This window comes from Psammomys obesus, unplaced genomic scaffold, assembly GCF_907164565.1.
Source record: "Psammomys obesus unplaced genomic scaffold, mPsaObe1.curated_primary_1811, whole genome shotgun sequence".
Classification (NCBI taxonomy): Eukaryota; Metazoa; Chordata; class Mammalia; order Rodentia; family Muridae; genus Psammomys; species Psammomys obesus.
The window spans coordinates 3,078,647-3,101,439 of NW_026591086.1; the positions used below are offsets into that span (position 1 = coordinate 3,078,647).

The window sequence follows — 22,793 nt, forward strand, 5'->3', positions numbered from 1 at the left end:
GATCCACTTGCCTCTGCCTCCTGAGTGCTGGGATTAAAGGTGTGCGCCACCACTGCCCAGCTTTGTGAATGATCCTTGACATCAACCTCAGACCACCACATGGCTACACACATGCATACACCACACACCCACATACTAAAAGGAAAAACAAGAAAAACAGCACATGTGACATTCTCAAATACTGATTTCTTCTATAAAGCCCAGTCTATTTTGTTTTGGGGCAGACATACAAAGAACAGTGAAATACACAAGAATAGGATCAAAATTATAGACTTTGACAGGACAATGCAAAGAAACTAGAATGCAGGAATAATGAGGTCAAACCTGCAGTAATACAGGAATTCTGGGCTGGTGAAAGGCCCAGGTGCTCTCACTTAATTGTTACTTTACTTCTTTACAGTAATGCCTTCCACATTACATACCCGAGTTCACATTAAAACAAAAATTTGTACTCTCTTTTAGCAAACCTCAATCCATGAGAAAAAAAAAATTTCAAAATTGCTAATAGATTTTAGGTTTTCAGTGAGTGTTCTTTACAGCTATGATTATTTTATGTACAGGGTTAGAACTGGGTGCGCCCTATTAATCAGCACGTAGAAAAATGGCTGTTAGCACTTTATCCACAGAAAAGGAAAATGGCTTCTCATATGCTCCAACGTCACATGCATGCTTCCCAGAGTTTTGGCATGCTATATGTGAAGAACAGGTGTTTCTGATCTGCACACTGACTTCATGTACGCTATTCACAAGACACCTGACTCTGTTTGAAGTCTGTAGGATTGGTGATAAGCCTGCAGGTGCCGCAAAGTCTTCCTATTATAGCAATGGTTGAATCAGACAAGAGAAAAAGACTGGGGATCTTAATTCGAATTAATGAATTTTTCTCACATCAGATACACTGAATTTGGTACTTGGCTCTTTAAGAAAACAGGCATTTTCTTGTAAATGTTGTCATGAGAAACAAGATAAAGTGCATGTGATCGGTTTCCATCAACTTGTTTTATTCATAAGTCTTACTTAGCAGGCTTTGAGATGTACTGGGAAACATCATCAGATGTTTCTGATGATGGGGTCTGTTTATCAGAGAATTATATCTGTAGATATTGGATTATCAATAAAAATAACCCCATTTTTTCTTGCTGACTTCATGTAAAGAGAACCTTATAAAAAAAAAAAAAAAGAGAGAGAGAGAGACCTTATAAAAAATCTGAATGATTTAGAGGAGGAGGCTGAAAGATAATTTCACTGGAGAAATGCAGCCAGAAGTCCTTTAACGGAGGCGGAGAATCTACATCTATACCAGGCTTGTTTGCCAGACATTTCTACAGCAAAGAACAGGAAAGTCAGCTTTACATTTTGCGGCTTGCCTTAATTTTCCACTTTTTTCTCCTCAGAATGTATGTGAAAACATGATGTTATTTGCGTTTCTCTTGATAACCTGCATGCCGCACAAAGGAAAGGTTATGGTACTAGCAACTCCTTCCTAATAAACCTATCCATGGCTTATTTTCTACAAACTATTTCAGGCAATCTGCAGGAACCACGGCAGCTCTCCTCTTACCTTAACATGAACGACATTTATTTTCACATCTCCTCTCTCCCTCCCTCCTTCCTTCCTTTCATTACATGTTATATGTATTTTTCAAACACAGAAAGCCAAAGAAGGGCCATAATTCAATGGTAAAATGCCTGCCTTGCATACATAAGGTCCTGGGTTCAACCCCAAGCACTGCAAAGTGAACAAAGACCCAGAGGGTGTATAATTAAGTCTATTTCTCCCCTTACCAGCAGCATCCCTCTTCAGAGCTGTTCTTATCAGTTCCTAAGCTAGACTTCCCGACATCTTCCCTACTTACCGAAATCTAAACTGCCTATGGGTGTGTGCATATTCCTTGAATATACATCGTATTGCAGTGTATATTGTTTCATATCTCACATTTTTAACTTCTGAATGCTGTTTCACTGCATGCAAGTGAAATTCACAAAAAAGCATGTTAAAAATAACCATATAGTTCTACAATGTTCTCTTGTAGAGAACTCAACAAGTTCTTAATCAGATGATTCTAGTGACATGCAAAGAGCATGAGGCACTGCGAGCAACTACTTAACAGGAAGACAGAAGAGAAGTTATTCTTAGGTGTCACACTGTATTCAAAGATTATAACAACTCTAAAGTTCCCACAGGGGAAGAAACAATACCATTCTTTAGGCAAAATCAAAGGCTATTTTAAAGTCAACAAAGCTGCACTGATACATCCAGAAAGAAACCTATGCCCCATTACCTCGTATATTAAAGGTGAAAAGACAAAGAAAAAAAAACTTAAATACTGATGGATAATATTCAACTATTGTAAACATAACAAACCTATCATTTGACACTCACCAACTGATCTTTTTTTTTCTTTTAAGCTACTTGTACGTTATAACATCCAGAAAAAAAGCTGAGTTTCGACTGGGCTTTAAAAGGGGGACACAGAAGCCAATGTATGTACAGGCACCCATCCTTCAAAGAGGATATGTGTGCACACAGGGTGCTCATAGGGAGTGCTGCTAGCCTGCACCCAAGCCTCCCACTAGGTGCTCTACATTCCAACTTCCTTCAGTGTTTCAGAGCTGGGTGGGCCTTGCTCAGGGTCCACCACACATTTAACTGGGAAGATTATAAACAAAAGTAAGTCACTCCAAGGCTACAAGCTGGATTCTTACAGTAGGAGTCTTCAGTGAGCTTAACAATGCTGCTGCAGCTCTTTCCTATCTCTAGTGAAGTAACTGCATCAACAGCTTCCACCCTGCCCCAAGCTGGAGTACAGCCCTAAAACCCTAGGGTAGGAATTTAGCCTCAACAACTGTGATTAGTGTCTATCCTAGTTCTGTCCTAGGTACCGAATCCTAGGGTAAACAGTTCCTTGTGTACCCAGCTGAACTGTCACTATCAGCCCGTGCTACTCTATGAAGCATACCACACCAAGTTTCTTCCCCTCTCCAACTAACTAGCATTGCTGTGAATAACTGGGTTTGCTATAAATCACAGGACAAGGAAAATCATCTTTGTGAGACTGCTGAGTATCAAGTCTGACCTGCTGCTTTAAGAATATCTTAGAATTATGCTGGTCTCATATGGAAGCACCAGACAACTGGACACTTGAAATGTGGTTAGTTGGAAATCGTGTTATAAACATAAAATATCTACTGATTGCTAAAGAATCTGGACAAGAAATAGGAAGGGAGTGGGGAGTTTCAATTTTAGAAATGAAAATTAAAAATTGAAGTGACATGTGCTATCATGTATCATTACTCTGCTTTTTCACTCTTTCTTTCTGAAATGTGGCTGCTAGGAAATATGAAACTACATGTCATTTGCATTGCATTTCCCCTGTGAACATGTAACAGCAATCAGAGACAGTTTTTTAAGAGCTTTGCTTATGTTTCTAGATATTGCTAGAAAATATGAAGGCCCTTCTTTGTACAGTATTTAAGCTGATAAATATTGAAGGAATGATAGATGAGATTATCTAATTTTTATTTCCCTGGAAGAACTGACTGAGCAAGGATCTTCAAGGAATTCTGAGACCTGACAGCAGAAGTAGACTCACAGAACCACTTAAAGACACAGAGGAAAGATCTGGTCTCCACCTCAACAGCACCATCAAATAGAGACATTAATAGTGCTGCCACTTGATAACACCTTATGGCACGTGGCATATTATTCACACAGTATTTTCACCTTATGTTTTATTGGAAAAAACGTATAGCAAAACCTTACTTGTGCTAGTTAATATTTCCCTATACCTACCACAAATTTCTCAACCAACCCATTTTATTTTGTTGCAATTCAATGTAAATTGATGTCATTATGACAGGGACTCCTAAAAAGAAAATCTATGCACTATTCTTAACAAAAACATTCAACCTGAATCTAACAGAGCCTTAATTCTGACTCCCACTGTGTAGGCACTACAGAAAATAAAGAAAAGTCCTTGAAGAGTAAAAGTAAGCAGTTTGGAAAAATCTACACTGTGGGACATTTTATAAAATAACAAGATTTTAAATGTTTATGGTATTAAGAAATAAAAAATGTGGGCATTTAAGAATCTAGGGAAGCATTCTAATTTTCTGACCTAAAACTTATTAAAAGAAAGAGAGGTAGAAAACAGGTTGGAGGTGAGGAGACAGATATGGAGCTATACAAGACAGTTTTGTAACAGAGAAATGTGATAATGGATTAGATAATTGTTGAAGTATTCATTTTCTTAAGTATAATAATGGAGATTATGGTTACGTAGGAAACTACCCTCATTATTGGGATATGACACACAAATAAATCTATACTTGAGACAATGTGCAGGCTGAGACAGGCACTCCCTAAAACTTTATATTTTTCTTGATCTATTACTTGTTAAAAGTATCTTGGAATCAATGTTGCCCATTCTTGGCAACTCCAGGCCTCAAGACTTTTATGATCTCTTTTTAAAAGACTTTATCCTATTTTCCAATCGAGTGCTGCTCCTGGGAGTTATATGAACAGCTTCACCTTAAAACTTCAAAATATATTTATTACCCAGGCCACAACCTTTAAAAACATAAAGTGATCTCTCCACTCTCCATTAGGAGAGATCACTGGAATGTTACAGTATGAACTCAATAAAAACATTAAATACATACCAAGTAAGATACTGATATTCCAATTTTTTTTTTAAAAAGGGTACATTTTTATCTGTGCACTTACAGTTGAAGAAAAAAAAAGGCCAGCCTTAAAAACAAACAAACAAACAACAACAACAACAACAAAACACCTGACCTGGAGACCAAGAAGCAGCTGTGAGGAAGAGGTGAACCCGCCTAGAAAACAGAAACCTAAACATAATTACAACCAGGGCTTAGATTTTACTGTTGTCTACTTGCATAAAGAAAAACAATAAAGCATGAAGCATTTTTTGAACAAATTAGCACTTGGGTTCAATGAAATAATTATACCTTTTCATATGAGGCACAGTAAATAAAAAGAAATACTTACCAGGGTTTGTCTTTTCAAGTTGATACCATCGGTAAAATGCTCTTTTCTTCTGTTCACTCAGGTCTGATCCCTGCTGCAACAGCCAATGAGAGATCCGACTCTGACTGATACCTATGAGAAAGAAAAGCAGCGTTTGGTGGGGCACGGAAATCACAGCCAGCTTAATGAGGGTTCTGGTGCTTTTAGTTACTCGGTGCTGGTTCTACCTGACTGTGAGATGAAGCTGTAACTGGAGAAAACAACAACTAGCCTGACCACACTGACTAGGACCTGTGCAAAAATTATCTATGAGAAGTCAAAACATTTCTCAACAAAGATGTTACAGTGGCTTCTAAATAGGAGATCCCAAGCACCACCACTTGTCAGATCTACTTCTGGTTAGGAATATGAGAGGTTTTAACAGATACTTAAGAGAGATAAAGTAACTGTTACTTCTCATTATTGACATTAATTAAAAAAAAATCTAGGGGCTAGGTAAGGAAAGGTCATTGAAAACACTGCTTCAGTAAGGCTTCTGGCTATCTGCTAATTCATTTAAGTGTTTAGACCCATCTCCCCTAGCAGAGAGAAGCAAGATTGGCAGACTTGTGGACTTAGGTTACAACATGACCCATGAAAAAAGCTCAGTAACTAAAAACGGTTTCTAGACATGTTTTCCCTTCAAAACAGAAGAGACTACACAACAGTAGTTCTCTGCTATCGCTAAGAGCTTCTTGTCAGCAATTACTTAGAGATGTGGGTGATTCACACATATCAAAGTCAAAGGAATGTTCCAAAGCTTTCAAGAACCACACACTCATTCTGGTCCATTATATTTTTAAAAACCCAATATACAACCAGCAAAAGCAAAGAAATTAGGAGAGAGGAACTGGGGGGAAAGGAGGAAGAGGGCTATGACTGGGATGTAAAGTGACTAGATAAAAATTAAAATAAAAAAGATCTGAAAAAAAAATAGAAATGAGGCATTTCCAAAAGATCATTTGGATATGATAGAGAGTTTGTAACACCTTAAAGCCTCCAAAGTATGCTGGACAGTGGTGGGGCGTACCTTTAATCCCAGCACTAAGGAGGCAAAGGCAGACACATCTCTGAGTTTGAGGCCAGCCTGGTCTATAAAATCAGTTCCAGGACAGCCAGGGCTATGCGGAGAAACCCTGTCCTGGGGTTGAGAAGCCTCTGCGCAGTGAGTCTCAACCCCTTTGGGAGTCACATATCAGATATTGTGCATATCGGGTCTCAACATTATGATTCACAACAGTAGCAAAATTACAGATATAAAGTAGCAGCAAGATAATTTAAGGTTGTCATCACAACCTAACAACTGTATTGTAGGGTCTCAGCATTAGGAAGGTTGAAAACCACTGCTTTAAAGGGTTAAGATACCTACTGTACCACAAACACCACTATGCGGACAGCTTGTAAAGCTATTATGCTCAACAGGAGGCAAGACAGATTTCAGACACTTACCAACGCCTGGTAGAGGATGATGAGTGAAAACATGGGGGAAAATAAAAGAAAAGCTACTTTTCTTCTTAACATTTGTGTGTGTGTGTGTGTGTGTGTGTGTGTGTGTGTGTGTGTGTGTGTGTATGTATCTCCAGTGCACAATGTCAGGGGACAACTTGAGGGAGCCAGTTCTTTTGTCATGGGTTTCAGGGACTGAACACAGGTTGTTAGGCGTGGTGTCAAGCACCTTTACTCACTGAGCTATCTTTTTTAACGGGCATGGTTCTCTTTTTGGAAATGTTTCAACAATTCCCAGAGATGGTTCCCAGTGGTAAAAAGTCTATGTGATGCCAGTGTTGGCAGCTAGTGCTTAGGGTTTGTTAAGAGACAATGCTGATTATTCTGAATAATTAAATCAGCCATGTTTGGTGATGTTGTCACCAAAATCTAGCTTCAGCCATCTCATGGTATCTTTTTAATACTACTCTTAAAATAAGAATGAAAAAAATGATCATTCAGTACCATAAAGTCAAAATCCATTTCCTTGCCAACTAAACAAAACCATTCAAATGGATTTCCCTGCTGTTACCACATAGGTAAAAAAAAAAAAAACAACTATGTTTTTAAAAAACATAGTTTAAAAAATATTAATAAGTATGGATGAGATATTAGCTTGCTCCAATATTAAATATTTCTTTCATTAGAACACACATGGAACGAACCACAGAGCCCATTAGCTATGAGAGCTGTCCATGCTGTGTAGGAAGTAGCAAAAGCCTATCAGGAGGCTATCAGGTAACAGTATATTTATTTTCATAACAAAATACCGGCATGAGTTTAAATTGAGTATTTTTTAAAAGCTACAAAAACCCCAAAACTAATCTGACAATTACCCACTAATACTGCGTGCTAGCAAGAGCATGGGACTCATGAATGACAGGGCTATTAGACAGTATACATGAAAGGTGAACTTTGGTTATACGGCCCACAGGAATGAGTACTGATCTAGCACAAACATACTTAAAAGACATGCACAAGAAGCCTCATAAGTAAGCATCATCTAAAGCATTCCTCAGGTCAAAAGCCTAAATAGCCATCAACTGCAGAACACAGACACTACGATACCTGTGACTTCTACTTCACAGTGCCATTGCAACAAGGGGATAAATGTAACCTCACATAGGTACCCACATGGGTGCACCTCACAGAAACAATGATGCTCCCCAAACCAGACACACACAGAAGTCACACACTATACCATCTACAGGGATGCAAATCAGCACACTGGTACCCAGGTAAGAAAGAAAGAAAAGGTTGGGAATAAAGCTTTATGTGGTGGCCAGTGACGCTCTTTACTGGTGTGGAAGGTGGTGATGTGGGTGTCTATAAGGCATTGAGTTGTAACCTACTGTACACATTTAAAATGTTTTTAAAATTCATAAAGCACATATGTATTTATATGTAAAGATGCCCTTGATATAAATCAGAAAGTATACAGTTTTATGAATATATAATTTTATATGTGCTATATTATATTTATATATATATCAAAAGCTTATGGATGCACATGACAAATCTAAATTTGTAAACTTTTCCTGCATTTCTACCTCTATAGCATTCTCAATCTTTCTATAAATGTTTTTTTTTAATTTTATTTTCCATAAATGTTTTAATTTCTGGTTTTGACACAGAATATTTTAGTTTGTGTTCATTCTTTTAGAAACACTGCAATTAAAGTGAAGGAAGAGTTATAAAGAGAAGTCCACTCTGCCTTCTGTCTGCAATTTTACTCTGAGGAAAGCATGTGACATGTTGTCACAGTTTTCTCTCTGTGCAATTATGAATTTAATAAAATAGAGGAACAAGTGATACAGGCTGTCCTCCTGATTCACCTTGGAGTCAGACAATAAATACAGAAAACAAAGCAGTTAAGCAAGCCATTTCCTAGAAGAGGCATTGTAAAGCACATGAATACACGGCAAATGTCACACTTAGAAATGACTTTTCTCAAGGGTCCTTGACCCACCTTCCAGACTGGTTGGAATCTCTGTGGAACTTTTCATTCAGGTCTTAGCAGCTTTTCTTTACTGTCTTTTAGCTCTGCTACTTCCCTCAGAAGAAAATTTCCCTGACAGCCCCCTCCCTGCTGTGGAGGAAAAGCTCTGTAAAAAATTCAGCTCTTCATAAACCTCTTCTTTTCTACCTCTTGCAGGGCAGAAGCAAAAACAAATTTACATGTCTCAGTGAGAAAGTAAGCCCCTTATATCCAAAGGGTGGAAACAATCTTTAGGCCCCATCTCAATACCTTCAATACCTTCAGCTTTATTGGCTCCTTCCTGAAGTTTATACACACTGCTTCCTTCCACTAGAGGGCTCTCAACCATAACCCAGTCTCTTAAGTCTTAACATTGGACTCTCTACCTCTCCATGTTTTGTTTCCTGGTACAATTCACGGAATATGACATTACTGGCCATTCACTCGTTGTCATCCTTAGGATGAGGGATGCAGCTCCTCCAGAGCCTTCTTTTGGCTCCAGGTGCTTTGTTAATTCCCTACTCATTAGTGGCCCCTAGGATTCCATATTTAAGCCTCTTCCTTTGATCATTGTAATTATCAACAATAATGATTTAAAATGTCATGTAAGTGCAAGAGGTTCTCAGGGCACAACCTTTTCTTAAAAACCACTGGCTAGGTGGCATCAAAGAGGATTTCTCACAGGTCAACATAGAAAGATTAATTCATTCAGCATCCCTCATTTGCTTCCTATAAGAGCTAGTTCAGTTTTACCTTTAAAAATTTTTATTTAATTTTATGTGAATTAGTGTAAAGGTGTCAGATACCTTGGAGTTGGCGTTACAGACAGTTGTGAGCTGTCATGTGGGTGCTGGGCATCAAACCTGGGTCCTTTGGAAGAGCAGACAGTGCTCTTAATCCCTGAGTCATCTCTCCAGCCCCCAGTTTTATCTTTCACATACTCTCACCCCTAATGCTTACATTTTTACCAAATCTCCTCCTTCTAGTCTTCATTCCTGTATTCTGGAATCTTAGCCCTCTTTTACCTGGAGAACTATAATAACTTTGACGACATGAACAGGCCATCCCAGAACCACAAAATATAAAACCCTCATGAATGTTCCTCTTAAATTAAACCATTGCACAACCTTCAGAAATTTTCTACTGTACAACTGTTATCATCTTTATAATTTAATTCCATAATGCAATCAGAGATTTGTTTAAATATGTTTGGTTATGTTTGAGTCATCGTCTCACTAGATAGCCCTGGCTGGCCTAGAAGTCAGTTACTATGTGTCTCAAGCTTGCTTCCCACACACAATCTTCCTACTTTAGCCCCTTTAGTGCTAGATTCTAAGTGTGTGTCACCACCAAAGCTTATTACTCAAAGCTACAATGCAATCACTCTCCATAAAAATTCAAGAACATCAAACACATATAGGAAAACACTTTTTTCCCACCACTTCCTTATTTTCTATCTTAGAATCATCCTTTTTTGTTTGGTATGCATGCATAAGACCTTCCTGATACATATAACACATAAACTCGCGCATATACAGTTTTAAAGAGCATACATTTAGGTTTCTACACATATTAAGGGATTGTTTTTCTCCCACGTCTTAGAATTTTTGCCATCTTGTACACTTAATTCCTCACTTAACCCAGGTGACAGCAACTTCATGAGACCCCTAGCTACGTTTTGTAAGGTCACTTCTCTGTGTTGCTGTATTGTGTTTGTTAGGTTGTGTTGTCTGGTTTTTGACTGACTGCAGAAAGTGTGACTCTGTAGCCTGAGCTGGCTTTGGACACTTGGTAATCTTTCTGCCTCAGCCTCCTGAGTGCTGGGATTAGGGCATGAATCACCACGACCAGCTTCAGGGTCACTTTTAACTGACTTCTTTTTAAAGACTTATTTCTCCTAGAGTGTGTGTGTGTGTGTGTGAGAGAGAGAGAGAGAGAGAGCGAGAGAGAGAGAGAGAGAGCGCTGTGTACCCACATGTGTGCCTGGTGTCCATGGAGACAGAAGAGAATGTTGGATTTCATTTTTAAGCTAAAGCTTAAACAACCTGGCTAAGCTGCTTCTGTATTTCTGACCTATATTGTCTGGAATACTAAAGGCTTATGTTTCAAGATGCTAATAAATTCTGGGATAAAATTTTCTGCAGCAACAGATAACTAAGACACACACTTTGGCTCTGTGTCCTTCGTCTTCACCATAATCTTCATATCCAACCTCTGATCTCTGGTCAGCATTTTCATTCTGTCCTGATCCAGAGTTCCCACCATTGCTTACTTGAGTTTAGGTTTAAACGGGATTCAAGATTTTCTCATTTCCATTTTTCTGACTTTGAAGCCCTATAATGATTGTTGTAAAGTGAGATGTATTCTACGAAGCGCAAGCTCCTATGTATACAAAAAGTTTTGAAAAATGTGTTTATGTATGTGATCATGGTGTGACTTGAAATACAGATTTATTTTTTCCTGCTCCTTCTTGGTTCTGTTTTCCAGTCAATACATAAATTTCACATTTTTCAGCTTAACTCTGGTTGGCTACGGTCTCCCCACAGAGTTTTTCTTACTGGTACAAGTTGACTGGTGCTGAATTAGCCAGAACTTCTCTACTTGAGTGTCTGGATGTCATGCCTCTGTGAAGGAAAAGAAAGCAAGACACCTTCCATAAAGGCACTGACAAACATTCTCCAAGTCCCTCTTATCAAAGTTGTGGAAACTATTGAGGGGTCCCCTTGCGGGTTTGGTCCTCAGCACCTACAAAGCAGTTTCAGGAATCCAACACCCTCTTCTGCCTCCATGCACACCAGGCATGCCTGCGGGTGCACATCATATACACACACAAACACACACACACACACACACACACACACACACACACACACTAGGAGAAATAAGTCTTTAAAAAGAAGTCAGTTAAAAGTGACCCTGAAGCTGGTCGTGGTCACTCATACCCTAATCACAGCACTCAGGAGGCTGAGGCAGAAAGATTACCAAGTGTCCAAAGCCAGCTCAGGCTACAGAGTCACACTTTCTGCAGTCAGTCAAAAACCAGACAACACAATACAGCAACACAGAGAAGTGACCTTACAGAGACTGAGATAGCGGACTTACCTGACAAAGACTTATGTCACCTGTTTTAAATATGTGCACAGAACTAAAAGGAATAATCAAAAGAGCTACAGAAAAGGATGAGAAAAATGTCTGATCCTATAAAAACTATCAACTGAGACATAATTATATGTAAGAACCAGACAGAAATTTTGGAGTATAAAATGAAAAATTTACTGGCAGGGTTCCACAGCAAATAAGAAGTAGCAGAAACATTCTGATCACCACACTGCAAAGGTCAAATGAGATTACTTATAATGGGAACAGGAGACAGGAACTGACACCACGGAGCAAAGTTTCACAGACATGTGGGATACACATGAGACTCTAAAGATACAGCAAAGTAAATAAAGAAAATTTTGAGAAAACAATGGCTGAAATCACTGAAAATTTATTGAAAATTTTTAACATTTTAAGTTGCCCAGTGATCTTCAAGTATGTTAACCCTAACACTCACACCTAGAAACACCATAAATCAATAAACCCAAAAACCAGGGCTGGGGAGATGTCTTAACACATAAAAGTGCCGCCAAATTTGATATCCCGAGTTTGGTCCATGGGGTCCACATGGTTGATGGAGAGAACCAATCCCCACAAATTGCCTTCTCACCTCCACCCATGAGCTATGGTACACATACGCTCCACACCCCCACAGAAAATAAACACCACTGTAATAAAAATGTTTTAAAATCAAAGATAAGAAATGAAAGCAAAAGACAGAAAGGAAACATTATGTACAAGGCGTGCTCATTAGGACTAAGAGTGGGTTTCTCAGAGAAGCCATGGGAAGGATACTAAGGAACAAAAAGAAATGCCATGAGATGTCTCAGAAATAAGGATTTATTAGGGTATAATGAAACACATCAGGCAGGAGCTTGAATACCCTGAAGACAGAAAAAAGAATGGTGCTACAGGATTCATCTAAAAATGTCCCCAAATGATGGTTTTTGAGAGGTGAGGCCTACTTGGAAGACTCACGTCTCTAAGAGTACACTAGAATATGTCCCCAGTCCTGTGATCTCCCTGATTTCTGGATGCCATGAGGAGAGCAGCTTTGCTTTGTTGGGCCCTCTTGCTGCTGTGATGGATCAACCGACAGGAAACATGGACAAGAAAGAAACTACATACATAAATAGAAAAGAAAACGATGTTTTTTAAGCCTGTAAGTTCTCTGTGCTATTTTATTAGAAAAAGTATAACACAATAATTACATGATATGCTAATGAACACATGTAATAATTAGTATGCAATGTGTGTGACAACAATGGCAGAAAACAAGAAGAATGAAGCTATGTAAGAGCAAAGATGTATTGAAATTAAGTTGATATTAGCCTGGGCTACTAGTGTGACCTACATTATTATATATTAGCACATCAATAGTAACCCTAGTGACACTGCCAAAAGAACAACTCAAACTACATAACAGATAAAAACATGCAGATTTAAACATGTACACTAGAAAGTATCCAATTAACAAAAGGATAAAGCAATCAAAAAAGGGACTAAAACGGCCCAAGACATACAAAAGAACATGGTAGATACAAATTATGGCTATCATAATTACATTAAATCTTAATGAATTATGATTCCAAAAGAAAGCAGAAGCTGATAGAACAGACAGAAAGAAAAACATAAACAACAAAAACCCCACTGTATATTGGAGTATGGCCTACTTGCCCAGAGGCCATGTTGGCTACCAGAACTCCAGGTAGGCTGCCTGCCCACAGATCCTCCCATTCTCTCAGTACCCCCAACCCTATCCCTAATCTCCCTACCCCTCCTTGTTGCTGTATCCCAGCCCCCTGTGGAGATCCCCAGTTCAACTACAGGCTACACTGACCAGAAGACCAGAGAGAAAACAAACCAAGGAATAAAATACTCATCCAACAGAGACAAACAAAAACTAGCACCTACACATATAATCACCAAACCTAGGTGCCTAGAGGCCAGTGTAATAACACAAAAACAGCCAAGGCAGTTAACTCGTCACCAGAGTCCAGCTATCCTACTACAGCAATACCTGACTATTACAATACAGCTGAAGAACAAGAAAAAGACCTAAAAACTAACTTTATGAAGATGATAGAGGTCTTTAAAGAGGAAATTAACAAATCCAATAAAAAAAATCGAGGAAAAGACAAAAAATAGAAAGCCAGTTGGTGGGGGAGGAACCAAAAAATAGTTGGAGAAAATAAATAAAACTGCTCAAGACTTGAAAATGGAAATAGAAACACACACACACACACACACACACACACACACACACATTGAGGGAGTTCTGGAAATGAAAAGTCTAGATAAGTAAACAGGAACTACAGAGGCAAGCTTCACCAAAAGAATACAAGAGGTGGAGGAATGAATCTCAGATATTGAAGTATGATAGAAGAAAATGTTAAATTAAAAAAAAAAAATCCTGACATGAAACATTCAGGAAATCTGGGACACTATGAAAAAACCAAACCTAAGAATAATAGAAACAGAAGAAGCTCAAAAGCTCAAAAAATAATTTTAACAAAATCATAGAAGAAAAATTTTCTATCCTGAAGGAGATGCCTATAAAGGTTCAAGAAGCATACAAAACAAATAGATTGAAGCAGAAAAGAAAGTCACCTCACCACATAATAATCAAAACACTAAATATATATAGTACAAAGAAAAATATTAAAAGCTGCAAGGGAACAAAACAAAACTCAGAAAAAGAAAAAAAAAAACTCAAGAAACTAGACAGCAACAAATTGAACAATCCAATTAAAAAATATAGATCTAAACAGAATTCTCAATAAAGAAATTTCCATTGGCTAAGAAACACTTAAAAGAAATGCTCACCATCCTTAGCCATCAGGAAAATGCATATCAAAACTACTTTGAGATTCCATCTTACACCTGTCAAAATAGCTAAGATCAATAAATCAAGTGACAGCTCATGATGGCGAGGATGTGGAACAAGGGAAACACTCCTCCATTGCTTCTGGCAGCTGATGGGAGCAGATGCAGAGATCCACAGCCAGACATTAGGTGGAGAGAGAGCGCAAGTTGGAGGTCTCCATCAGGTCCCTCCTCTCAGAGCTCAGGGAACCTTGCAGTAGTGGGGGAGGAGGAACTGTGAGGGCCAAAGGGGTCAAGACAACAGAAAGAGGATGGCCCCACAGAATCAATCAAGCAGGGTTCATGTGGACTTACAATGACTGAAGCGCTTGGTCCTCTGCATATATGTTATGTTTGTTGGCTTAGTGTTTGGGGGGAAGGACTCTTGACAATGGGAGTGGGGGTGTTTCTGACTCTTTTGCCTGCTCTTGGGACCCTTTTCCTCTTACTGGGTTGCTTTGCTCACCCTTGAGCTGAGTATTTTTGCTTGGTCTTATTATATCTTGTTGTGCCATGATAAACTGATGTCTGGAGGTGTGGTAATCTGGGGAGAGAGAAGGTCCGGGAAATGGGAGGAGTGCTGGGAGGGGAAGCTGGAGTTGAGAAATACTGTATGAGAAAAGAAAAAAAAAAAAAAAAAACATATAGTCAACTACACGCTGCCTCTATAAAACAGGTTGCATATTCAAAGACAAATATGTTGAAAGTAAAACTGGAAAAGGCAGATTATGTAGACAGCAACTACCACCATACAAAGTAAAATGTAACTTGAATATATACATATATGGTTGAGGCAGGATACAGCAAATGTTCCAGGTATGCCCAGGCTATATAGCAAGACTCTGCCTTGAACACGCACAGTCAATACATAAGGAAGATATAACTAAAAGCATAAACACATCAAATAGAACCTAAAAATTCATGCAACAACAACAACAAAAAAAACTGGTAAGAAATGGGTAAGACTAATACATGGCAATGCCGACCTCCAACTTCCAGAAGTAAAAAAAAAAAAATTAGAGAGCAATAGGAAACAACACATGAGCAGGAAACACAGCCTAACAAACATTCTCCCTAGCACGTGCAGAAAATGTCATTCTCAGTGTTTACCAAGGTGACATTCACTCTACTTTAGGGAATGAAACATCCCTCAGTCCTCCAACTACAGGGGACGTGTGCATGGAACAGTCTCCAGAAAATTTCCAGAAACAATAAACAATCTCCAGAAACAGATTATGCTCTCCAATGGTAATGAGACCTAGAAGAAGTAACAGTGGTGGAGTGCATGCTTAACATGCAGATCTGAGTTGAATGAGAAAAAGAAAAACCTTGGGAAAGTCAACAACACATGAAAATTAAATAATACTTTCCTAACCAATGAGTCAAGGAAAAAAAATTGTAAAATACTCTGAAGCCGGGTACGGTGCTCCCAGCACTCAGGGAGGCAAGGTAGGTGGATCTCTGTGAGTTCAAGGCTAGCCTGGTCTACAGAGTTCCAGGCCAGACAAGGCAACAAAGAGAAACCCTGACTTAAAAAAACCAAATGTGTATGTGTTTGTGTGTGTGTGCGTGTGTGTGTGCGCGTGCGCGTGTGTATTTGAGATATCAGAAAGAAAAATTTAACATAAATTTCACGATGAAGAGACCAAGGCAGTGCTCAGATGGAAGCTTACAGTTGTGAATCCACCACCCCTTCAGGCAGATACACTGACTAGAACAAAGGGAACTCAGTTAATAAAGCACGAATGAGGCTGGAGCTCACCTTTGCAGAGATGAAAAGGGTCAGAAGTAAATTCTGTGTACAATGGCATGTCAACCAAATCTGAAATCAAGATGAAGTAAACCTAATTCTAGTGAAGAGAAACTAAACTACGAACTATTCCCAACTCAATCTATGAAAGCAGTGCTACCCCAGCCAGACCAGGTGAAGGTACTGCAAGCCAAGAGGGCTCTGACTTGACATCCAGTATGAATACACGAATAAAAATCCTCAACAAAATACCAGAATACGATATTCAACTACATATTAAACAAACAAACAAAAATTATACCATGACTAAGTGGGATTCACCTCGGGGGGGGAGGGGAGTAGAGTTCACTCAGTAAATGAAAGTCAGCCAAAGTAACATTCTGTATTAGTCTACAACAATATATAAGAAAACCCACAACTACCTGAGGAGATACACCAGAGCATCTGACCAAGCCAGTACCGACTATCCAACTACCTGATGCCTGAGTACAGCTGACATTACCTAAATTTAGGGAGAACAAGAAGTTCTACCCCTCAGATTTGAAACAAGGGAAGGGAGGTTAGCCTTTCAGCTACTCAGCATTTGACCCAAGGTTCTACAGATGATAAATGTCAAGACATAGGAGTATCTATATTACACAAGAAGAAATAAAGTCACCTCCTATGACACACAGCATGGTCTTGTATATCAGATGCCCAGTGCGTGTTTATGTATAGTATCTCTATGTTGTAAAAGCAGTATGAGATCTTTTATTCAATTTATATATTAAAATATATTTAGTACCGGTCTAAGTATACATATAGCTCAAAGTCATGAAAAATGTTTCTAGTTTGTGGTTTACATGCTTTTTTTTTTTTCAAATTTAAAGAGAAAAATCAATGGGAAAACATTTTCTAACACATTTGAAATGCTTCTCTTATAAAAGGTGAATTTTCTTATTTCCTAAATCTATTAATGACCTCTGCTCTTTACACGTGATATATCTATCTAGCAACACTGCATTACTTATTCTAGCTAAACTGTATATTTTAGTATCTGGTAGAATGAATTTGTTCAAACTCTTCCTCTGCTCTCCTTGAAGAATTTGCATGTATTTTTTTCTTACAGATGAACTTTAAAATCCCATTAAAAAAAAAATCTAAATGGTATTGTAGATATATCAGGCAGTGCATAACACACTGTGACTTAGACTGAATTTTGCTAAAAGACATTCCTTTAAAACTTATAATAGGGTGTATATTTAAAAAACTGGGTCTGGATTTCATTTTATAAAACATAGAACTCATGCATGTCATATACATTTAAAAAGTAAGAGAATTAAATCATTTTCTAGCCACATGCTCCATGCTCTCTTATTAATTCTCCTTAAGACAGTTCCCCTATTCTTTTTTGAACTGACAGTAACACATAATAAAAATGTGTCATAATTTATCTATTAGCACCCATCTGATGAATATAGGTTATTTATAGCCTTTTGCTACAAATACACATACAATAAACATTCTTATACAGTTATCCTTTGTGATATAAGGAAATATTTCTGTAGGACAAACTCCTGGAAGATAAATTACATGGCTAAAACCAGAGGACTTAAAAGACAGAAAGGAAACATGTTACTAATACAAGAGCTGTATTTTAAATAGTAAAGCAAAAACAATTATAGTCTGAAGCTATTATAGCTCAGTGGAAAAGCACTTGTGTAGTAAGCATTAAGAACCTGATTTAGTCCACCCTCCAAGTGGAGACCTTATCTTGCCTAAATATAATGTCAATATATCAGGCAAGTATTTAGTTAACATTTACTGTACAGGGAATAAAGACAAAAAAAATCAAATTGGTAAATGTTAATAGCTGGTTGAAATTATGTTATCCAGAAAATAGTACACTACACTTTTTTTACTTAATAACTGTGATAATATTCTTTACATACTAATACGAGATAATTTCTAAATTAAAAAGCACAGACAGCTAACACTATATATGGAATGTCATCTACTTGACACACAAAAAGAGAAGATTTACACATAGACTTATTTGCTTATAAGTGCGTAAAATATCTCTAAAGAAACTAGTATTTATCTTTGGGAAGAAGGACAATGGTAAAACGATAGAAAGTGAAGAGCTTTAATACCACACCCCCTTCTGAAATCTGCACCACATGAATATATTTTCTAATGTAGAAAATTAACTTAGGCCAGGAGAGAGATTACATTAGTTTCGTTTGGGGCTCAAATCCAGTCTTAGTAACAGTGAAGGCCCTGTCAAAGAAATAAAATGGTGTGGGGGGGGGGAGTAAAATTATTTTTTATTTTATTCTTTCTATTCATATTATATATTGAGACTACTGAAGTTGTGGCTAACATATTTAGTACTGAGTAGCCTAGCTCCATAAGGATCAATCTGGAAAGAAATAAATGAGCAATTAATGCTAGTGAGAATTAAGCAGAATCTGGACTCAAATCCCGGTTCAACCCCTTACTGGGTATAAAAGTGGCCAAGTTACTCTGGAGAAGCCTCGTTCTGGAAAGCAGGTGATAACGTTCATGCACAGCTGTAATTATATCCTTGGCTTTCAACTATATGCATTCTCTTCGCATTGACCTGTCTATGCTTAAGAACCCTGGCTACGGTGAACGAGAGCTGGTGGGTAAGCCAGCCATCTCCCTGTCTCGGTTTTCTCATCTGTAACTGCGGGACTTCACACCTGTTTCTCAATTATATAAAGCAGTTAGCATAGCATCTAGCACTTGGTAAGTGTCACATCAATTACTGCTAAAAATAAAAACTCTTTAAAAAGAGGTTTGGCCTAGAGGGTGCATGCCAGTACCAAGCAGAACTGGCCCTAGGACTCATGCCTAACGACAAGGCCGAACCAGAGACTGAACATGCAGACCAATAAAATTTAAGAGATATTAGTCTTAAGATTATTATACATAAATATTTCAAAGACACTCTATCTCTTGGAAAAAAAAAAAAAAAACCAAGGCAAACTGGTATAACAGCCTTCAAAAGTCATCTAAGTAGTAAAAGAAACTGGGAGCAAAAGGCAATCTTGCTGTTAAAAACTGTCAAAAGAAAACAAATTCCTTTAAGAAAATAGCATGCTCTTGTTTTTAAAAGAACGTAGCAGGTGTGGTGGTGCACCCCTGTACTCCCAGTGCTCAGGGAGGCAGAGGCAGGCAGATGTGAGTTCAAGGCCAGCTTGGTCTACAAAGCAAGTCCAGGACAGCCAAGGCTACACAAAAAAGCCCTGTCTCAAAAACAAACAAACAAACAAACAAACAGAACTCAAATTCAAAACATTAAGAAAAAAATTGCTTTACAAAAGACCATGGTAGCACATGCCTACAAATTCACAGCATTTAGAAGGCTGAGGAAGGAGAATCTGGGCTTGATGACATGCTGAACACACAGTGAATTCTAGGCCAGAGACTGTTACATAGCAAGACTCCCTGCCTTTTAAATATAGAATCAAAAAACGATGGTTTCTCAGAGTTTCGCATAAATAATGGTGACAAGTCTGTAGCAATGCTTCCTTCCATAGGCACTTTAAGGTAAACATCTGCCCTGAACACCTACCAACAGTCACACGGCTAATCTCAGCCTTAGGTTTGCTACCCTCGCATAGGAAATGCCTCCTGACTTTCTTCCTAGGACAATGGTGTCCCCTTTGCACACATATCCCTGTTTTATCTTTTAAGTTTTATTGTTTATTTATAGCCTCACATACTTCATGCTGATATTGAGCTAAACCAAGAATAATTCTGAATACTTGACACTATGGCCTCTATCTTCTTCTTCTTTTCTTTTAGATATTTATTTATTTATTTATTTATTTATTTATTTATTTATTTATTTATTTATTTGTTATTTATACAGCATTCTGCCTGCATGTGTGCCTGTACACCAGGATCTCGCTATAGATGGTTATGAGCCACCATGTGGTTGCTGGGAATTGAATTGACGACCTTTGAAAGAACAGCCAGTGTTCTTAACCTCTGAACCCTCTCTCTAGCCCCTGTCTTCTACCTTCTTAGTGCTGAAATTATAAGTATGTGTCATCTGGCCTAGCTTTAAAGGAAAAAACAAAACAAAACAAAACAAAACAAAACAAAACATTCATTTGCTTTGTGTGTATGTGAGGTACATAAAAGAACATGCATGTGCAAGTCAGAGAACACTTTGAAGTAGTCAGTTTTCCCCTTACACCAAGTGAGCTCCAAGGATGGAACTCAAAGACATTAGGTTTGGGGAACAAGAGCCATTGCTCCCATCTCACCACCTCAATTTATAACTACCTAATGGTAAGAAAAAGGAAATTATATTCTATAATAAATAATTTATCTCAAAAGGGACATTACATTTTAGGTACAGGGTTGTTTACTTGTTGGTTTTTCAATCTTAGGTGATGAAAGAAACAGAAATGAGAGTTGCCGTGTATGACATGGAAAACATGCCTGTATATCACCTTCAGCAATCTCTGGCAAGCCTTTTGGTCATGTGAATCAGTCTAATGTGGCTACTGCTTTAAGTTCAAGTAGGAGACACGGTTCTCATCGTAAAGTTGGCCACCAACCAAATGTTCACAAGGAACGTTACAACCCTCCACTCTGCAGTGAGATTATGAACGCCCAGAGGGACACATACAGTATAGTGACTTCGGGGAGCTGCTTTAAAACAAGCTCCTCAGGAACTCCCTGTCCTTTAGCTTCTCAAAAGTCTAGGCATCACATGGGAGAGGTGTGCTTCTTCCTAGGAAGGAAAAGTGTACCCTCATGTGCTGGCTTTACAAGCAAACAGTTTACCCCGAATCTGAAGAGGAATATAGAAGAAAACTCAGCCCTGTAAGACAAGAGAAAAGCCCAAATACACTATACAAAATGCTTATAACCCTACTACAGAGAGCCTGTTCAGAAAGAGCGTGAAAGCCTCTAGATAGAGAAACTACAACTCCAAACACTTAATCCAGAGACAGTTATGCCTCCCACCTAGAAGCCTGCTTGTAGTGTAGACGGTAACAGATAAGCTTTCAAACTGGGTATCTACTTAAAGCCAGCCAAATCCTGATAAAGTCTTGTCAAATGAGCAAATGAATTATTTCTATTACAATAGGAAGATTCCAATCAGATATATGAAGTAACACCATTTTTCTAATTTAAATAGAAATTCTATTCTTTAATAACAACTTTATTCATAATTGACAAATTCTGAAAGTAACTCAGCAGCTAGTAGGAAACTGATAAAGTATGATATCCAGATAATGAGGTATTACTCAGCAGTAAAAGAAAACGAGGGCTTGAGCTATGAAATGACACAGAGGAACCTTAAATGCAGTTAGTAACTTAAAAAATCTAACAGAAAGTTCTCATGATTTGACTCCAATGACAAGCGACTTTGGCAAATTCCATAGTTGAAGGAGTTGGGAAAAGCAAAGAACAAACAGGCAGAGCACAAAAAACTTGGAGGGCTGTGAAAGAATCCTGTGTGGCATTGCAGTTGTGAACACATGCTATTTGACCTTTGTCAAAACCCCATGGCAAGAAGAGAGCTGGTGTCAAGTAGGGATGCTAGTTTCCAACGTCTTATCAGTATAGGTTCACTGTCTGCAACAAATGTGCCACTGTGGGTGGTGACAATGGAGGAGAGTACGTACACATGGTGGACCAGGAGGTACTTTGGATGCCACTCAACTTTCTGTTCAACTTTGTTGTGAACAAAATACCGCTCTACAGAATAAAGTTTAGTTTTAAAAATATAAAATGATATCTAAGTTGGTTTATAATCAGTTCTCTGATTATGAGAAAGAGCAATATTTTTTCTGCAACTGTAAAAAAGTGGATGCATATGTAATGTTTTTATTCTTCATTTTAGAGATAACAAGGGAGGTGGTTTGAATATAGCTAGAAGTGAAAACACTAGATCCAAGTAGGTACAAGTGTCAAACGTAGTTTAAAGGCATATTAGAACTGGACTACTAAAAGCAGAGTTGCTATAGTGTGACTGTCTATGCCCACCCCAAGCCTTGTGCTGAGATCTTCACCTTTAAGATGATGATGTTCACATGTGGGAACCTTTATCAGAGTTGCCTGGGTGACGTGGGCAGACGTTCATGAATAGGATTAGCACCATAAGGGACCTAACAGACCCTCCACCCCTTCCATCATGGGAAGACACAACAAGAAGGAGTAGTGTATGAGCCAGAAAAGCAGGTGGTCCTCAGACATTGAACCTGCCTTAGCTCAGGGTTCCCTAGTCCCCAGAACTGTGTTTGTATATCACCCAGTTTATGACACCTTGTTACATGGACTAAGAGAACAATTACTTGGTCAAAGTCCCACATCTTATAAGTAAGGAAAATGAGGCTGTGGGCTACAAGATGATTAGATAACAGAAAGAACACAACTTCAGTGTCTGCCGGTTTTCCACCGTACCACAATTCAACACAACTGCAATCAAGTTCTTAAAATTCAGATGCTAACTTTTCTCTTCTCTCATGTATCTATCTTATTTCTTTCTTTCTTTTCTTTCTTTCTTTCTTTCTTTCTTTCTTTCTTTCTTTCTTTCTTTCTTTCTTTCTTTCTTT

At 38.3% G+C, this 22,793-nt stretch overlaps 1 protein-coding gene across 11 annotated transcripts in view; it reads right to left on the minus strand.

The window, feature by feature from the left end:
* The window catches only part of Hmbox1 (homeobox containing 1), a 131,576-nt gene that overhangs the window by 43,988 nt on the left and 64,795 nt on the right, over nt 1-22,793 (minus strand). For all 11 annotated transcript variants that reach the window (XM_055609573.1, XM_055609569.1, XM_055609568.1 and 8 more), the window contains exon 5: nt 5,015-5,125. In XM_055609573.1, coding sequence (XP_055465548.1) covers nt 5,015-5,125 — 111 coding nt within the window. The remainder of the gene's footprint in view (nt 1-5,014; nt 5,126-22,793) is intronic.